At 41.2% G+C, this 17365-nt stretch overlaps 1 protein-coding gene across 1 annotated transcript; it reads right to left on the bottom strand.

Moving 5' to 3' along the window:
• Window positions 1–1791: 1791 nt before the first annotated feature.
• LOC146633525 (zinc finger protein 862-like) lies at window positions 1792–5756 on the bottom strand. Its single transcript, XM_085351860.1, has 3 exons — window positions 5631–5756; window positions 5235–5401; window positions 1792–3448 (listed from the first exon to the last, which is right to left on the bottom strand). The coding sequence occupies exons 1-3, from the start codon at window positions 5754–5756 to the stop codon at window positions 1792–1794; spliced, it is 1950 nt and encodes a 649-aa protein (XP_085207986.1).
• Window positions 5757–17365: the final 11609 nt, after the last annotated feature.

The raw sequence follows: 17365 nt of genomic DNA on the forward strand, positions 1-17365 counted from the left end.
ATTATTCCTGTGTTCACATAGCTGCCTAGTTGCAGAGTAATTATATAATCCACCATGCCTCAGACCTTGCCTTTTAGAGGGGGCATGCTGAAATGTTCCCAAAAGAAAACTTGATGTATTTAATTACTGTGGCAGATGTTGTATTCATCAGATGTATTTCCTGGGATCTTTTGGAGCCAATCGCCTGGCTTGGTGGTGACTGCACCGAGTGCTCCAATTACCACTGGGACCTCTCTTGCCTTCCTTCCTTGCCACCTTCCACATCTTTGCGAGTTGTCCGTCTGTATCTGGAACGCCCACAGAATCTTAATTAGATCATTCTCAAACACCCTAGGAGGCATGTGGGGTGTTTTGACCTTAGGACTTCCAGGTCTCACTAGGCACAGATGTTTCTGTATATTATGTCAGCCACTTGATTGTGGCATTCCATGTATACCCTGCCTGCTAGCATCTTGCACCTTGCTGTTAAGTGCTGGATTGTCTCAGGGGCATCTTTATACAGCCTGCACCTGGAGTCTTGGCTGGTGTGGTAGATGCTCGCCTTTATGGATCTTGTAGAGCTTGTTCCTGTGCTGCCATGATTACTGCCTCTGTGCTGTCTTTTAGTTCAGCTTTGTCCACCTACTGGTGGAACCTCTGTATGTTAGCCACTTATATCTGCCAATGGTACATTAGTGCAGGATCCTGCCATTCCATGATTGTTGCTCCTCTTGAACTTGGATTTCAGCTGCCTGAGGTATTCACTAAGCACCCGGTCAGTTGTCACCATCTTTCTGATGTACTCCTGGATGTTTGTTGTCTCATCCTGAACAGTGGTACGGACAATAATTAGTCCTCGGCCTCCTTCCTTAAACTTAGCGTACAGTCTCAGGATTTTGGGGTGAAACCCCCCATGCATGGTCAGTAGCTTTCTTGTCTTGATATCAGTGGCTTCTATCTTCTCCTTTGCCTTTGGCCATCTTTTTATTCCAGCAGGGTACCTGCTGCCTGACCCTCTGCAGGTATTTGGTGGTTGAAGCTTTTCTAGCCGCCTGTTCTTAGTTCCTGTTTGCCTGTGGGATTCCTAAGTGCTTGTAGCTGTTCTCAGTGCAATGATGCCTTCTGGTAATGCAATCCAATTAGTTCTGACTACCTTCCCCCTCTTTGTTACCATCCAACTACACTTCTCCAGTCCAAACGACATTCCAGTATCGTCATTGTATATCCTTGTGGTGTGGATCAGTGAATCAATGTCTCATTCACTCTTCGCATACAGCTTGATGTTATTCATGTAGAGGAGGTTGCTCATGATTGCTCCATTTCATAGTCAGTATCCATAGCCATTCCTGTCACTGATCTCACTGAGGTGCTTCAGGCAAATGTTCCGTCTACCAGTAGCTGGTGTTTCACTCTTCTGGTATCCCTACCTATTTCTTTCTGTACCCCGCTCATCTATTGAACCATGTGCCTGTTAATCTTAGCCACTACAGGGCTCGCAAAGTTTTAAAATCCCTGGTAGCCCTTCGGGCAGGCACTCTTTAGTTTTTGGTAGCCCGAAATAAATTTGAGTAGCCCGAATAAAAAAAGATTATTTTTATTGTATAATATTGTAAAGGAAACAAAACATCAATCAAAAAATTGTTAAAACACAAATTACAACAACTGTGTAAACATTACAATCAACTCAAATATCTGGTTCTAATTAAACAGAATTTTCTGTGAACTTGTTAGAACTGTGTAGAACATGAATTAGTCTGTGTCAGATCCTGAATCTGAAATTTCCACTGAAGTCTCGGATGAGAAAATGCCACTCTACGTTGAGGGCATAGCATCTCCTTCATCAGCTTTCTCTTCCTGTGCATTGCCCTCCATTTCACTGCTCTTTGTTCTTGTCGGGGTTTTATGATCCAGGTGTCTTGAACCTTTTCCAGAAAACATCCAGAAACGAATCGACTTGTCAGGGCAAAAAGATTCAACTGTTTCCCCATTAATGGAGAGTTGCATGCAGTCATTCAGTGTTTCAGGGTGTAGAGAGGTACGATGTGTTGTCTTCACTCGGTTCATGCAAGAAAATCCTCTCTCACAGATGGCTGTTGATGGACTAAGTGTCAGCATTAATTTCACCAGCAACAAGATATGAGAGAGATGTTCTGGATTCTCAGAGAGGAGATCTCTGTACAAGCAATCTACTTTGCGACCCCGGCGTTCTGCAAGCCACACTTTTAGATCCATCCATTCTTGTGGAATTTTCTCTTTCTCTTCTGCATCTAGCAAACAGGCAAAATGTGTGACAAGATAATCCACCTCTTCATCCCCATAATTTGCTAGTTCTTCTCTGGGGTAGGGAAGAGTGGAAGGGTCAAAAACCTTGAAACAAGAGAGAGGCTTTTCATGGAGATTTTTAAATCTGTTGTCCGTGTACTTGACTGTGTTGTCAATAATCTTCTGGATCTCTGCACCAAAGGTGTCTTTGTCTGTTCCCTCACCTCTTCTAGCAGGTCGCTGACTTTTTGTTAGCTGAGTTCCACAGTAGCAAATGCTACCATCCTGGTTCGCTGTGAACTTTGTGTCCAAGGTTTTCTGATATTCTCCTGGTTTTGTTTTTAGGCTGAGTAAGCGTGATGTTGTGCTCTCAACTAACTGATTTGTTCGTGTGATGTTTAGGTTATCATGCTGAAAATCAGTAGAGCACTTGGATAAGATGGTACTGTAGTCCAACATGAAATGCAGGAAGCGAACAAATTTCTCAGTCTTCATCTCCTGCACCACCCCCTTAGCCTTGGCTGCATCCTCGGCTTTGACATCACTTCCTTCTGCCATGTTCTCCATATGAACAACAGTGGGAGTGTAATTTTTTTCCACAGCCTTTAGACATCTCAGCCGGCTTGGAAGCCACCGTGTGCTCTTCAGCCCACTGAAATGTGCCAGCCTCTCATTTAGCAGTTCACTTATTTCTGTCAGCTCTCTTCGCTTCTTTGGGGAATAGTAGTACATCTTAAAGATGGTTTTCAGTGTATCTTCAAATTTCACCAGGTACTCACAGCCTTTCACGCTATCCAGCACGGCTAGCTCTAGTTTGTGTGCCACACAGTGGATTGTTATGATGTGGGGTATCCTCTGTTTCAGTCTCCCAGCTACTCCTGTTTTCTCACCCATCATCACTGCAGCACCATCAAAATTTGCACACACTACTTTCTTTTTCCATGTGTCCTCTCTGATACCCATGGTGTTCACTGCTTCATCAATAGCCTCTAAAATACCTGCAGCATTTGCACTCTTGACTGGCTGACATTTGATCATGTATGTGGCTATGTCACCATTATCCCTCACATACCTGACGTGAACCAACTCCTGTTCTATTATACCAGTGTCTGTACTGCCATCTGCAAGAATGGATAAGAACCTGCTTTCTTGAATTTCCTTTTCAATCTGGTCTCTTGAAGTTTGTGCTATTGCTCCAATAAACTCTCTGCAAGCATGGTCATTGAGGTAAGTGGAACCAAGATCTAGGCCATTTGCTTTCTGAAGTTTGCAAAGACTGCTAAATTTTGCCAGTGGTAGTTCACTCTTTGCAACATAGTACGCAGTTCTAAACAGCTTTTTCAGGACTTCTTGTTGTGCTTGGTTTATTTTTAGTATGGTTTTTGCAATTGGTGTTTGTTCTGGGACAGATGCTGCAGACTGAGCACCAATGCATTTCTTGTGATGCAGAGATTTCTCATGAGTTCTGATGGGGTCTTTCCTAAAATTACTGGTCCCAGTAACAAAGGCGCTTGTCGACTCAGCAATAGAGGGAAACTCACGACACACCTGGCAGAACATTATAAGATAAGATAAGATAAGATAAGATAAGATAACCTTTATTAGTCCCACACGTGGGAAATTTGTTTTGTCACAGCAGGAAGTGGACAGTGCAAAAGTTATGAGGCAAAAATTAGAATACAATAAGAATAAATACAGTACACAACTGTACAGAATAGAATAAAATACTATATACAGTAGAATAAAATAAAATAAATATACAATAAGATAAAAATAGAATACAAATACAAATACTATATACAACTGAGTAAAAATACAACGATGACAGAAAGGATTATTGCACTTAGTATTATTGCATATGTATGGATGTGTGTGCTTGATCAGTTAAAGTCTTTATTATGGAGTCTGACAGCAGTGGGGAGGAAAGACCTGCGATTATGCGATTATGTTATTTACCTTGTCATATTCTAGCCACAGAAATTCTTTTGTCCATGAATCCAAAAAACTGCGCTTTCTTTTTGCCTCGTAATCTGATTTATCATAACTTTTCCGCTTTGTGGTAGGCCTTTCTTTGCCTGTCCCTTCTTCATCCTGACCTGTCTTTTTTGGCTCAGCAGAACTAAAATACCTGCGTAAATCCATCTGTCTTTACACATGCCAGAGATTTTTTTTTTTAATTCTCTGCGCAGTCAACCTCTAGCACGTTTAAGCTTGCTGCGGGAGATTTCACGTGCCACGTTTGAAGAGTAAGCTAGTGAGTGATGTTGTGTCCTGTCTGACTATACCATATTGCACCACTAGAGGGTGGTGTCGTGAAATAAGAGGTAAGTGCAGTCGGGAAATTGTAGAGTTAGAATATAGTTAAGACGGCTATCTGATAACTCGATATGTCTCCCTGTTACCTCTACGATGTAAAGTTATGTGCTGCATTCATTAAAGAGCACTGTTCTTTGATGAGGACTCAGCTAATTACTCAGCTACATTTGCGAAAGAAAGCAAAGGCATTGTCATATATTTTTACTTCCTATGATAGCCCGACGGGCAGGGCTGAGATAGATTTTGGTAGCCCGACTGGAAATATCACTAGCCCCGGGACGTCGGGCTAGCGATTTTGCGAGCCCTGCACTATGATGCCTGGCAGAAGCTTCCATCTGGTACTGAGGCAGGTTATTGGCTGGTAGTTGGATGGGACAAGTCCTTTCTGGGGATCAGGACTGTCCAGCCTACAGTTAGCTATTCTGGGTGTCTCTCGTTGATTAGCAGCTGGTTCATTTGTGCTGCCAGATACTCATGGAGTGCAGTCAGCTTCTTTAGCTAGGCCTGAATTATGTTGGGGCCTGGTTCTGTCCAGCTCTTCATACTGGAGACCCTTTCTTGGATGTTTTCCACTGTGATGTTACTGGACCATGTTCACGGAGGTTGCCATGAGCTATTGTTAGCTATTGCACTAGCCAATGAGCATTGACTTTATGGGTTGTGCCCTTCTCCCATACGCTCTTCCAGTTCCATCTCCACCCTTGGATGTGCTGTTCTCATACTGTTCCCCTGCCACTGAGCGTACAGCTTGGATGGTTCCATGGTGTCCAGCTGGTTTATTCTCCTGCCTTCCATGTCTCTGGTATACCTCTTCAATCATCTGGCCAAGGCTGTGAGTCTTTACCTGGAGGGTTCCAAGGCCTAAAGTATGGGTAGTTTTCTGTACTTCTTATCAGCTTCTCAGGGTTCAAATTTCGATCTTCACCAAGATTCCATCTTTCAGGTTAGTTTCTATTCCATTCAATGCTCCTTCTTCCATCACACCTGGGGCTTGGTACAAAATCTCAGGTGGGGGCAATGATATCTCCCCCCCTGAATTGTTGTCCTGTCTCTCCCTTGCATTTGTGTTGTACCTCGTCGATCTCCAGCTGTGATAGCGGGTCCTTCTTCTCTTTTTTTTGAATGTTGGAACACTGAGCTACTAATTCTTTCACCGTCAGACTGGATGCTGGGTATCGAAGATTCCATAGGTCCCACATCCTCTTCATGTAACACCTTCCGCTGAGGTTACTTGAATATATTGAATGAATGTCTGAAAAAACCTAAAATGAAAGCTAATGTTACAGAGGCTTTGGTATGTTTTAGATTGTTAATATTATAGCATGTGATTTCGCTACAAGAAGTCGTACCATGAATAATTTAGCAGGGAAGAAGCATTCCTATGTAATAGAGCTGGGCGATATGAGATTTTTTCATATCACGATATGTTTTTTTCATTTCAGGCGATAACGATATCTATCACGATATAAGCCAAATAACTATATTTGTAAGATTTAAATGTGCCGTTGCTCAAAAGTAAAATGTGAAATAATCAGCAGCTTGTTTTTATTTAAATATTTATTTCCCATAATAAGTTCAACAGGGTAGATGTACTTAAGGAACATGAGACTTTTTCAGATAAATAAAGGCAAATATTGCAAACTACACAAAAGGCAGCCGCTAAAGCGTTTAAGTTTCAAAATAGAACAAACGAAACAGACTAAATTGTCAATTCCACTTAGAAACAAAATATTAATTCTAAAAATAAATCTTAGTTTGTTTTACAGAATAACAGACAAAACTGACTAACTTTTGTCAATATCAAATAAACTGAGAACTAAAAGGAAATTCTCAATCTCTCCTTGTTGTATAGCTGAGCTTTTCAAACAGTTTTAACAGTTACTTTAGTCTGACAAAAGCCGAATGATGAATTAGCGCTTCCAGTCAGAGACTGAGGCTACGTCCACACGTACACGGGTATTTTTGAAAACGGAGATTTTCCGTTTTCGTTTTAAAAAATAATCCCATCCATACATAAAGGCAGAAATGAAGGAAAACGCTGCTATGAACATGCCAAAGCAGCAGGTGGCGCTAGATTCCTAACCGTGCAGAAATGTTGGCCAATCAGAAGTCTAGAAGCCTCGGTGGGAAAAAGTAAACAAAGCTGCGGCATAGAAGCAGAACCGAGTCGTATGTGTGGAGGGACAGTAACTGTGTGTATATGTAAGCATTTAAACACTGCAGAGAGTAGAATTAACAGTAATAGTATTGTAGAAATTTCACCGAAACAATAACGTGGCGCACAGTGTGACGCATGCACCAGTTTATTGTATTTCCAGACTTGCTTTCGGCACAATTTACAGTGCACGCTACTCTGTTTTTTGTCAGACTTGAAATAGCCGAAATACCTTCACACTACAGAACTTCTATGGCTCTTCCGTTTGACAATCTCTCCGGCATTGGAACCATCATCTGTTTTCTCTTCGGTCACGCTCGGTTGATTTTTCTAGTCGGCACACTCATTTCCTCCATTACCCGCTGGCTGCTTCCCAAACAAACACACGTGCGGCTTGGCACTAGTGCTGTACGTAACAAGTCACGCGACGTGACGCTGCGGCTGTGATTGGTTCGGCTCTGCGCTACTTAGTTTGGATTGGCTGACCTTTTTTTATTTTATTTTTTATTTTTTTTATTTTAAGAGGACAAGAGCGGCCAGGTCTATCGCGATAGCTTAATTTCTCTATCGAGTAAAAGTTATATCGCGATACATATCGTTATCGTTCTATCGCCCAGCTCTACTATGTAATGAAGACATCATTCTAACAGTAACACGGTTCACTATTTTACTACCGATGATGAAATTCAGTCAGTACATTAGTCAAAAGACCAAATATAGGGAGTGCAGAATTATTAGGCAAGTTGTATTTCTGAGGAATAATTTTATTATAGAACAACAACCATGTTCTCAATGAACCCAAAAAACTCATTAATATCAAAGCTGAATGTTTTTGGAAGTAGTTTTTAGTTTGTTTTTAGTTTTAGCTATTTTAGGGGGATATCTGTGTGTGCAGGTGACTATTACTGTGCATAATTATTAGGCAACTTAACAAAAAACAAATATATACCCATTTCAATTATTTATTTTTACCAGTGAAACCAATATAACATCTCCACATTTACAAATATACATTTCTGACATTCGAAAACAAAACAAAAACAAATCAGCGACCAATATAGCCACCTTTCTTTGCAAGGACACTCAAAAGCCTGCCATCCATGGATTCTGTCAGTGTTTTGATCTGTTCACCATCAACATTGCGTGCAGCAGCAACCACAGCCTCCCAGACACTGTTCAGAGAGGTGTACTGTTTTCCCTCCTTGTAAATCTCACATTTGATGATGGACCACAGGTTCTCAATGGGGTTCAGATCAGGTGAACAAGGTGGCCATGTCATTAGTTTTTCTTCTTTTATACCCTTTCTTGCCAGCCACGCTGTGGAGTACTTGGACGCGTGTGATGGAGCATTGTCCTGCATGAAAATCATGTTTTTCTTGAAGGATGCAGACTTCTTCCTGTACCACTGCTTGAAGAAGGTGTCTTCCAGAAACTGGCAGTAGGACTGGGAGTTGAGCTTGACTCCATCCTCAACCCGAAAAGGCCCCACAAGATCATCTTTGATGATAGCAGCCCAAACCGGTACTCCACCTCCACCTTGCTGGCGTCTGAGTCGGACTGGAGCTCTCTGCCCTTTACCAATCCAGCCACGGGCCCATCCATCTGGCCCATCAAGACTCACTCTCATTTCATCAGTCCATAAAACCTTAGAAAAACCATCCATCCATCCATCCATCCATCTTCATCCGCTTTGTCCGGGGCCGGGTCGCGGGGGCAGCAGCCTAAGCAAAGAGGTCCAGACCTCCCTCTCCCCAGCCACCTCCTCCAGCTTATCCGGGGGAATACCAAGGCGTTCCCAGGCCAGCCGAGAGATGTAATCTCTCCAGCGTGTCCTGGGTCTGCCCCGGGGCCTCCTCCCGGTGGGACATGCCTGGAACACCTCACCCAGGAGGCGCCCAGGGGGCATCCTTGTCAGATGCCCGAACCACCTCAGCTGGCTCCTTTCGATGTGGAGCAGCAGCTGCTCTACTCTGAGCCCCTCCCGGATGGCCGAACTTCTCACCCTATCTCTAAGGGAGAGGCCAGCCACCCTTCGGAGGAAGCTCATTTCTGCCGCTTGTATCCGCGATCTCGTTCTTTCGGTCACTACCCACAGCTCGTGGCCATAGGTGAGGGTAGGGACGTAGATCGACCGGTAAATTGAGAGCTTCGCTTTTACACTCAGCTCCCTCTTCACCACGACGGACCGGTGCAGCGTCCACATTACTGCAGCTGCAGCCCCAATCCGTCTGTCGATCTCCGGCTCCCTTCTCCCATCACTCGCGAACAAGACCCCGAGATACTTGAACTCCTCCACTTGGGGCAGGAACTCATCCCCGACCCGGAGTGGGCACTCCACCCTTTTCCGGCTGAGAACCATGGCCTCAGATTTGGAGGTGCTGATCCTCATTCCCGCTGCTTCACACTCGGCTGCGAACCGTTCCAGTGCGAGCTGGAGGCCCTCACCCGATGAAGCCAACAGAACCACATCATCTGCAAAAATCAGAGATGAGATTCTGAGGCCACCAAAGCGAAAGCCCTCCGCCACTTGGCTGCGCCTAGAAATCCTGTCCATAAAAATTATGAACAGAACCGGAGACAAAGGGCAGCCCTGGCGGAGCCCATCACCCACCGGGAACGAGTCCGACTTATTGCCGGCAATGCGAACCAAGCTCTTGCAACGGTTGTATAGGGATCGAATGGCCCGTAGCAATGGGCCAGACACCCCATATTCCCGCAACACCTCCCACAGGACACCCCGAGGGACACGGTCGAATGCCTTCTCCAAGTCCACAAAACACATGTAGACTGGTTGGGCAAACTCCCATGCACCCTCAAGTATCCTGGAGAGGATAAAGAGCTGGTCCAGTGTTCCGCGACCAGGACGAAAACCGCATTGTTCCTCCTGTATCCGAGGTTCGACTAACGGACGAACTCTCCTTTCCAGCACCCTGGCATAGACTTTCCCAGGGAGGCTGAGGAGTGTGATCCCCCTGTAGTTGGAACACACCCTCCGGTCCCCTTTCTTAAAGATGGGGACCACCACCCCGGTCTGCCAGTCCACAGGTACTGCCCCTGATCTCCACGCAACATTGCAGAGGCGTGTCAACCAGGACAGCCCTACAACGTCCAGAGCCTTCAGAAAAACCAGTCTTGAGATATTTCTTGGCCCAGTCTTGACGTTTCAGCTTGTGTGTCTTGTTCAGTGGTGGTCGTCTTTCAGCCTTTCTTACCTTGGCCATGTCTCTGAGTATTGCACACCTTTTGCTTTTGGGCACTCCAGTGATGTTGCAGCTCTGAAACATGGCCAAACTGGTGGCAAGTGGCATCTTGGCAGCTGCACGCTTGACTTTTCTCAGTTCATGGGCAGTTATTTTGCGCCTTGGTTTTTCCACACGCTTCTTGCGACCCTGTTGACTATTTTGAATGAAACGCTTGATTGTTCGATGATCACGCTTCAGAAGCTTTGCAATTTTGCAACTGCTGCATCCCTCTGCAAGATATCTCACTTTTTTTGACTTTTCTGAGCCTGTCAAGTCCTTCTTTTGACCCATTTTGCCAAAGGAAAGGACGTTGCCTAATAATTATGCACACCTGATATAGGGTGTTGATGTCATTAGACCACACCCCTTCTCATTACAGAGATGCACATCACCTAATATGCTTAATTGGTAGTAGGCTTTCGAGCCTATACAGCTTGGAGTAAGACAACATGCATGAAGAGGATGAAGTGGACAAAATACTCATTTGCCTAATAATTCTGCACTCCCTGTATATGGATCCTTTAACTGACCGTTAGTTGGCACTGGGAATATGATGGGCACACCATGCAGTTAATGGGATCCTACCATTAACTGAAAGAGAGAAGGGGGGCAGAAGTTCCGAAGACAGCAAGTGTAGTGGTACAGTCGAGGTATACAGAGAGATGGGGAGCTGGATTTAAATGGAAGCGTGTTAGGAAAATTTAATAAACGAATGAAAACTTAAAATGATCAGCATCTGACTGCATGTCAGTGATATTGGGTGTCTGAATGTCTAAATAAGTCTCATAGGCCTAAATGCAAGTTTTAAGACATTTATAATTCCTGTTTGACCTGCTGCGCACCAAAAACAAGCACAAGCAGAAATTTTGGACTTTTTACTGTATTTTCATAAGTTTTACAGCTTTTCCTACTGATAAAAACCTCCATTACGGACATTCATAATACACCAAGCAATTAAGCAATAAACAATTAACCTGTCAAACCTGAATGCCCACACTACTGGAAGCAAGAGGGAGAACATCTGGTTTAAAGGGATGCATCACCAGATCTGTTATTTAAATATAGACGTGTGGTATCCACAGAAACATCAGAATCTCAGATAAAAGCTTACAAAACCATTTCAACAACCACCAAGCAGATACAACAGCAAACGATTAAAGAGCACAAGAGGACATTCTAATGAACTCCCAGTTGCCTTGGCTATTTTGCTTTCACCACAATAAAATCACACTGCTGCACTGCTCTAAGTCTCTGCGTGTTTTGTTTCCCACCAAAAATCTTTATTTTCTGCATTATTCAGAAAATATACAAGTGAACGGTATTGTCAGCCTCTGTTTTTTTTCCCCAAAAAAAGAAAGCCTAATTTCTGCTATTCAGTACTGAAGGAACTTTCACAAATCATGTCAAATTGCACAAAGCTAAGTTATGTCTGTTTCTCACTTTCTAATATAGAAATTTTTGCTAGACAGTGAATTTTATACATGGATTTCTTAGAATTTAAGTCCAAAGAGCTGTGCTGACAGATTGCTTTCTTTGTTGCAGCATTTTGTTTATCACTTAGAAAAAGAGTAAAATGTGTACCTTTTTCACACTGATAGAAAGGGGAGTTTCACTGGTTGAGCCCACTTAAGATCAAAGTGGTCTGTATGCGGCCCATGATGTAAAATGAGTTCGACACCCCTGGTTGATACAGTACAAACATTTTCTATAGAATTATGTCTTCATTACTTAGGAATACTGCTTCCTGCTGACTTATTCATAGTGCTATATCACATGCTATAATATTTCATAACTAAAACACAAGATAGCGAATGAGCCTCTGTAATGTAATGCCAGTTTTTATTCAATATATTTAGATATTCATTCAATTGATCAAGGTATATAGTCAGACTTTTATTGTAATACACACTACCACTGAACCCAATGGCATTCAGTCAGTACTGATCCTGAAACAATACAATGGCAAAAAACAAAACACAAAACCACTAACTTAAAAATAAATTATTAATATTTTCTAACTATTATTATGAATAAACAAAAACTTAGATGTACTCATCATGGAAATGTATAGGGTAATTTGTTTTCTCACTGTGCGATTAGTGCTGAGATTTACAGTCAATGTGCTTTCTATCTATTATTTTAATATTTTTTTAAGTATTGTTTATATGTCGTTAGTTTTTCTTATTTGTTTTTGACAGTGATTTAATACATTTATAACAGCAAAATCAAAAAGTAATAATTGTTATTGATTTTTTTAAACAACAACAACAGCAAAAACGGTGCTATATCAATATACCTTCTTGGCAGATGCATGTGTACATTTCATGACTACCAGAACCATCATGGTTTAAGCATAAATTGATTGTTTATAACCGGTGAGATTGAGCTGCATACTTGTGAATACCTACTTTTTAGTTGCTTGCAGTGCTAAAGAACATTGTCTTTGCATAAAGAGATCGGCATACATTGACAAGATAGCTGAAATCTGGGTCAGATCTCAGCTACACACCTACAAAGTTTCATGACTGTATTGTTGCAGCGTGAGTGCACTGACTAATCTGTCCACTGAAAGACAGACATGCAGCTTTTGAAAAGTACTCAAAACCAACTTTGCGGTTGTCTCAGCATCAATAGGGGTCCCCAGGACTACATTTTTCTACAATGATGCAAACACAGTCATGCAAGGTGAAAACAACACCAACCATGGTGTTGCCACTGGTAATAAAATAATAGCTATAAATATTTTTAATAAATACACTTACTGATTTCTACTGTAGCACTTCTACTGTACCTTTTAGAACACTGTGGAAACAATTGCCAGTCCTCACTATTAATTTAACTCCAAGGTTAATTAGAGAAAGGACTTGATGAGAAGTCCTTTAAAATTGCCCAAATTAAAATTGTTCTTTAGCTATTGGACACTTTTCTTAATGTTTCTTGGACAACTGTCTGTCATTTAGACGTTTCTCCCATTGAAAACGCTACATCCAGATGAACAGGATCAGAATGGGATTTATTTACCTGGATGATTGAGCATGCATCAAAACATCATTTAGATGTTGTTTCACACTCATGAGTCCTCAGGTAGGTACACAGTAGGGCTGGGCGATATGACCCAAAATTCATATCTCGATATTTTTTAGCTGGATGGCGATATAAGATATATATCTCGATATTTTTTTTAAGCCATAAAGTAAGAACAAAAAGAGTTCTTAGTCAAAGCTGTGTCCCAGATGTCACACAGGCACTTTTATTAACATACAGCACAGATGTACATGAAAAATTACTCAAAATTAAATTATGAGCATTCATTAAATAATCATGCTCCATAAATAAAAGAAAACAAGGTTGTTTTTGTGCTAAACAAAGAGCTCACAATTGTGCAGTCAAAATGTAAACTAAAAGACGCTGAGCGTAATAACAAAGACAGACAGATTTTACAGCTGCTCTGTTCCCAAGTTTTACTGTGTGACTGATAGCCTGGAGTTTGAAATCCGCTTCATAACCACGTCTCTTACAGGTGCCATTTATGGTCCTTATACACACACAATACGGTAATATTACGTTGATGCACAGTACGTATCACTCCGCGAAGCTCCTCGGTAGCCGTAATGCGCCGACAATCTATCAAGCGGTGCAGCTCCGTAGCTTACCAAAGTCGTACTCAAACATTTTTGACAGATTGCTGAACGCCGTGTACCACATAAAATCGGTTCGCGGCCACCAAGCACAACCAGAATTCATACATAAGGCGCGCTATCAACTTTTGAGAGAATGAAAGGATTTTAGGGTTAGCGCGGTTAGCTCGTTAGCGCGGTTAGCTCGTTAGCATGTTTAGCTCGTTAGCACGTTGACGCCGTCCAGCCCCACGCATGGGGCGATGCGCAGTAACTCGTTAACGGAGATTTGCCGTGTCCGTCTTGTCGCTGCCTGCACGTGAAGCGATGGGGTAGGAGGGGGAGTTGTCTTCAGTGAAGGCGAGGCGGAGTAACGTTGCGTAGAGACAAAAGTGGATGAAAGAGAGGCAAACTTGCGGCTCCACAACTATAATTATAACGTAACATAGACTATATCGATATAAAGGATATTGTCACATCTTATATCCCGTATAAAAATATATCGATATGTTTTAAAAACTCGATATATCGCCCAGCTCTAGTACACAGGTAGACCTGATAGACATTATATTACCCAAAGTATTTGCTTATCTGCCTTCTTACACATATGAATTGAACTGAAGTGATATCCCATTCTTAATCCATAAGGTTTAATATGATGTATGACGCTTTGCAGCTCTAACAGCTTCAACTTTTCTGGGAAGCCTTTTGACAAGGTTTAGGAGTGTGTTTATGGGACGTTCTGACCATCAGGCACTGATGTTGGACGTAAAGGTCTTGCTCAGAGTTTCTGCTCTAATTCACTCCAAAGGTGATCTTTTGGGTTGCCAGTGAAGTTCCACACCAAACTCACTCATTTCTGTCTATATGAAGCTTGCTTTGCGCACTGGTGCAAAGTCATGTCTAATGCAAAGTCATGTTAGAACAGGAATCCTCAAACTGTTCACAAAAATTTGGGAACATGAAATTGTCCAAAATGTCTTGGTATGCAGAAGCATTAAGAGTTCATTTCACTGGATCTAAGGGGCCAAGCCCAACTCCTGCAAAACAACCCTCCACCAACCCCTCCACCAAACTTTACTTGCACTTTTCTGGAGTCCAGTGGCATTGAGCTTGGTGATGTAAGGCTTGGATGCAACTGCTTGTCCTTGGAAACCCATTCCATGAAACTCTCTACTGACTGTTTTTGAGCTATTCTGAAGGCTACATGAAGTATGGAGGTCTACAGGGATTGACTTTGCAAAAGTTGGAAACCTCTGTATACTATGCACCTCAACATTTACTGACCCCACTCTGTGATTATACATGGGCTACTACTTCGTGCCTAAGTTGCTGTCATTCCCAGTCACTTCCACATTGTTATAATACCACTAATAGCTGATTGCGGAATATTTAGTAGCAAGAAAATTTACTAGTGGGACTTGTTGCACAGATGCCATCATATCACAGTACCATGCTTAAATTCTCTGAGCTACCTGAGAGTGACCCATTCTTTCAAAAATGTGGTAGGAACAATGAACATGCCTAGGTGCTTGATTTTACTGTATATGCGTTTTGCCTTGGAAGTGAATGGAATGCCTGAACCTCAGTGATTTGGATGGACAAATTATTTCTTTTGGCAATATAGTGTGCAACCCAGTATTAGCAAAGCAAAAGGTATATATGGGCCAAGGATTTCAGAGAATGGTTGACTGCAAAATGTCTCTGTAGGTTCTCAGTCATCTAGGTAATGGTAGTTTTGTGTTTGCTTGTTTTTTTGAAAACCTTATCACGGAAGATGATAGGTAAAACATCTTCAAAAACCTAAAGATGTTGCTTTGTTCCCATGTTGATGCAAATGATTTTTCATCAAAATAATAAAATGTGGATTTTTTTTTCATTTTTAAAAAGTTTTACCTCCGAACCTTAGACAGTTCTTTTTATGTTGATCTAAACAGATTCCAACTAAACTGATGACACATTGCACTTTGATATGATCTCAGTTATTATATTTCTTTTCTTAATTTTTGTTTTCAAAAACAGAAGAACATTTGTAAAAACAGCACAAATAGGATAATATTTGCGGAAACAAGACAGATTACTAAAAAGACTAGATCAGCTGGATATTAAGATGTGACTCTTTGAGATGTTTAATGCATAAGAGCAAAAGCTGAGGCTGTGTTTAAGAAGATCAAGAAAGAAAATAATCAAAGAGAAAATACAAATTAATAAATAACTGGTAGTAATAATGAATATAACAATAACCAGATTGGCAGCCTGTCCAGGGTATACCCTGCCTCTCACCCTGTGACAGCTGGGATATGTGCGAGCTATCCGTGACCCAGAATTGGATAAGTGAAAGAAAATGTATCTATCCATGGATGAATAACAAAAATTATTATATATACAATAATTTCCCCATTTTTGGATAAATAAGTGCATTATTGTAAAGTTACAATGCTATTAAGGTTACAATGATAAGGAGGAAATGTATTGGTGAGAAATGTATTGGGGTGACACTCCTGAAATGATTCTGCATTTGTCCTACTCCCTTTCATTGAAGGAAACTTCAATGAAGTGAAAAAATATATATAAAGGAGGCATGATCAGAGGCCCCTGGGTAACTTGAGGGGCCAAGACCAGAAGACCAGTGAAAATGTTGATTTGTGTATTAGAGACTTTCCTCAGTTTTAATAGTTACCAAGGTTGACATTAGGGGGCCAATTCCAGTCAATTCCACTGATTGCTGATTACCTGTTTCTCAGGTAATCAGCAATCAGTTAACTTCAGTAACACAGATGAAGTCACTGCTGAACCCATGCCTTGCCTGTTATTTTATTTCAGACTGAATGTGCTGAAAGTATGCAATGCAAATCAAAGTAAAACAAACTCACGTTCAAATCTTAATGCTCTACATCAGATTATTACCAGAAGAAGCACTGAGTTGAAATTCATCAGCAACTTTCTTACATTTGTCTTCAAAAGGTTTAACCTCCTAAGACTCGAACTCTTCCACGGCATGCATTTTTAATTTCTCTTTGATATTTGAGCATATTGGGGCCCGATGAATGTAAAAACAAAGAATTACGAGATTTTTTTTTTTACCTCATTTTTGTTTCTGAGAAAAATGAAAGCCACATATGAGGACATTCGTTTAAAGTTTAGATGGAACAGTAGCAGTATAACGTCCTCGTAAGTGGATATCAGGCACTTGTAGAGCAAAATTGAGTATTTTGATCTAAATAACCCAAAATGATGTCCACATATGTGGACGCAAGGTCCTAGGAGGTTAAAATTGATATAACACGTATAAAAAGGCATAAAATATTGAATATTAATAAATTTTTGCTAATTTTTGTGCATAAAATGAAAAGATTAAAACTCATAAAACAATTTTTAAAAAGTGGCTTTCCATTTGATTCAATTTTATATGATGGATTATGCATAAAAAATAGAATTGGGCTGAAAGGTCTAAAGGTCTCTATTACGTATACAGGTTCACGTTTTTTAAAAGTAACTAAGTAACTAATTACTTTTGAAAATAAGTAATGAGTAAAGTAACTGGATTAGTTTTTGGAGAAGTAATCAATAATTAGTTACTATTTACTTCTTTCAAGTAACTTAACCAACTCTGCTACTGACATTTGAGTTAAATAATTCCCAGAATACCATTCGAGAGTCTTTAATTACTTAATGTTGCTTTTCTCCGTATCTTTGCTGACAGGGTCGAGTGAAATTATTAACATTAACATTGTGGGATACTATCCTTTTAGGTACCCACATTGAAATATGCATTTGGCAAAAGCACGTGAACA

This window comes from Diplotaxodon limnothrissa, linkage group LG4 (genome assembly GCF_057381915.1).
Source record: "Diplotaxodon limnothrissa isolate DT_005_m linkage group LG4, D_limnothrissa_male_GT1.1, whole genome shotgun sequence".
Lineage (NCBI taxonomy): Eukaryota > Metazoa > Chordata > Actinopteri > Cichliformes > Cichlidae > Diplotaxodon > Diplotaxodon limnothrissa.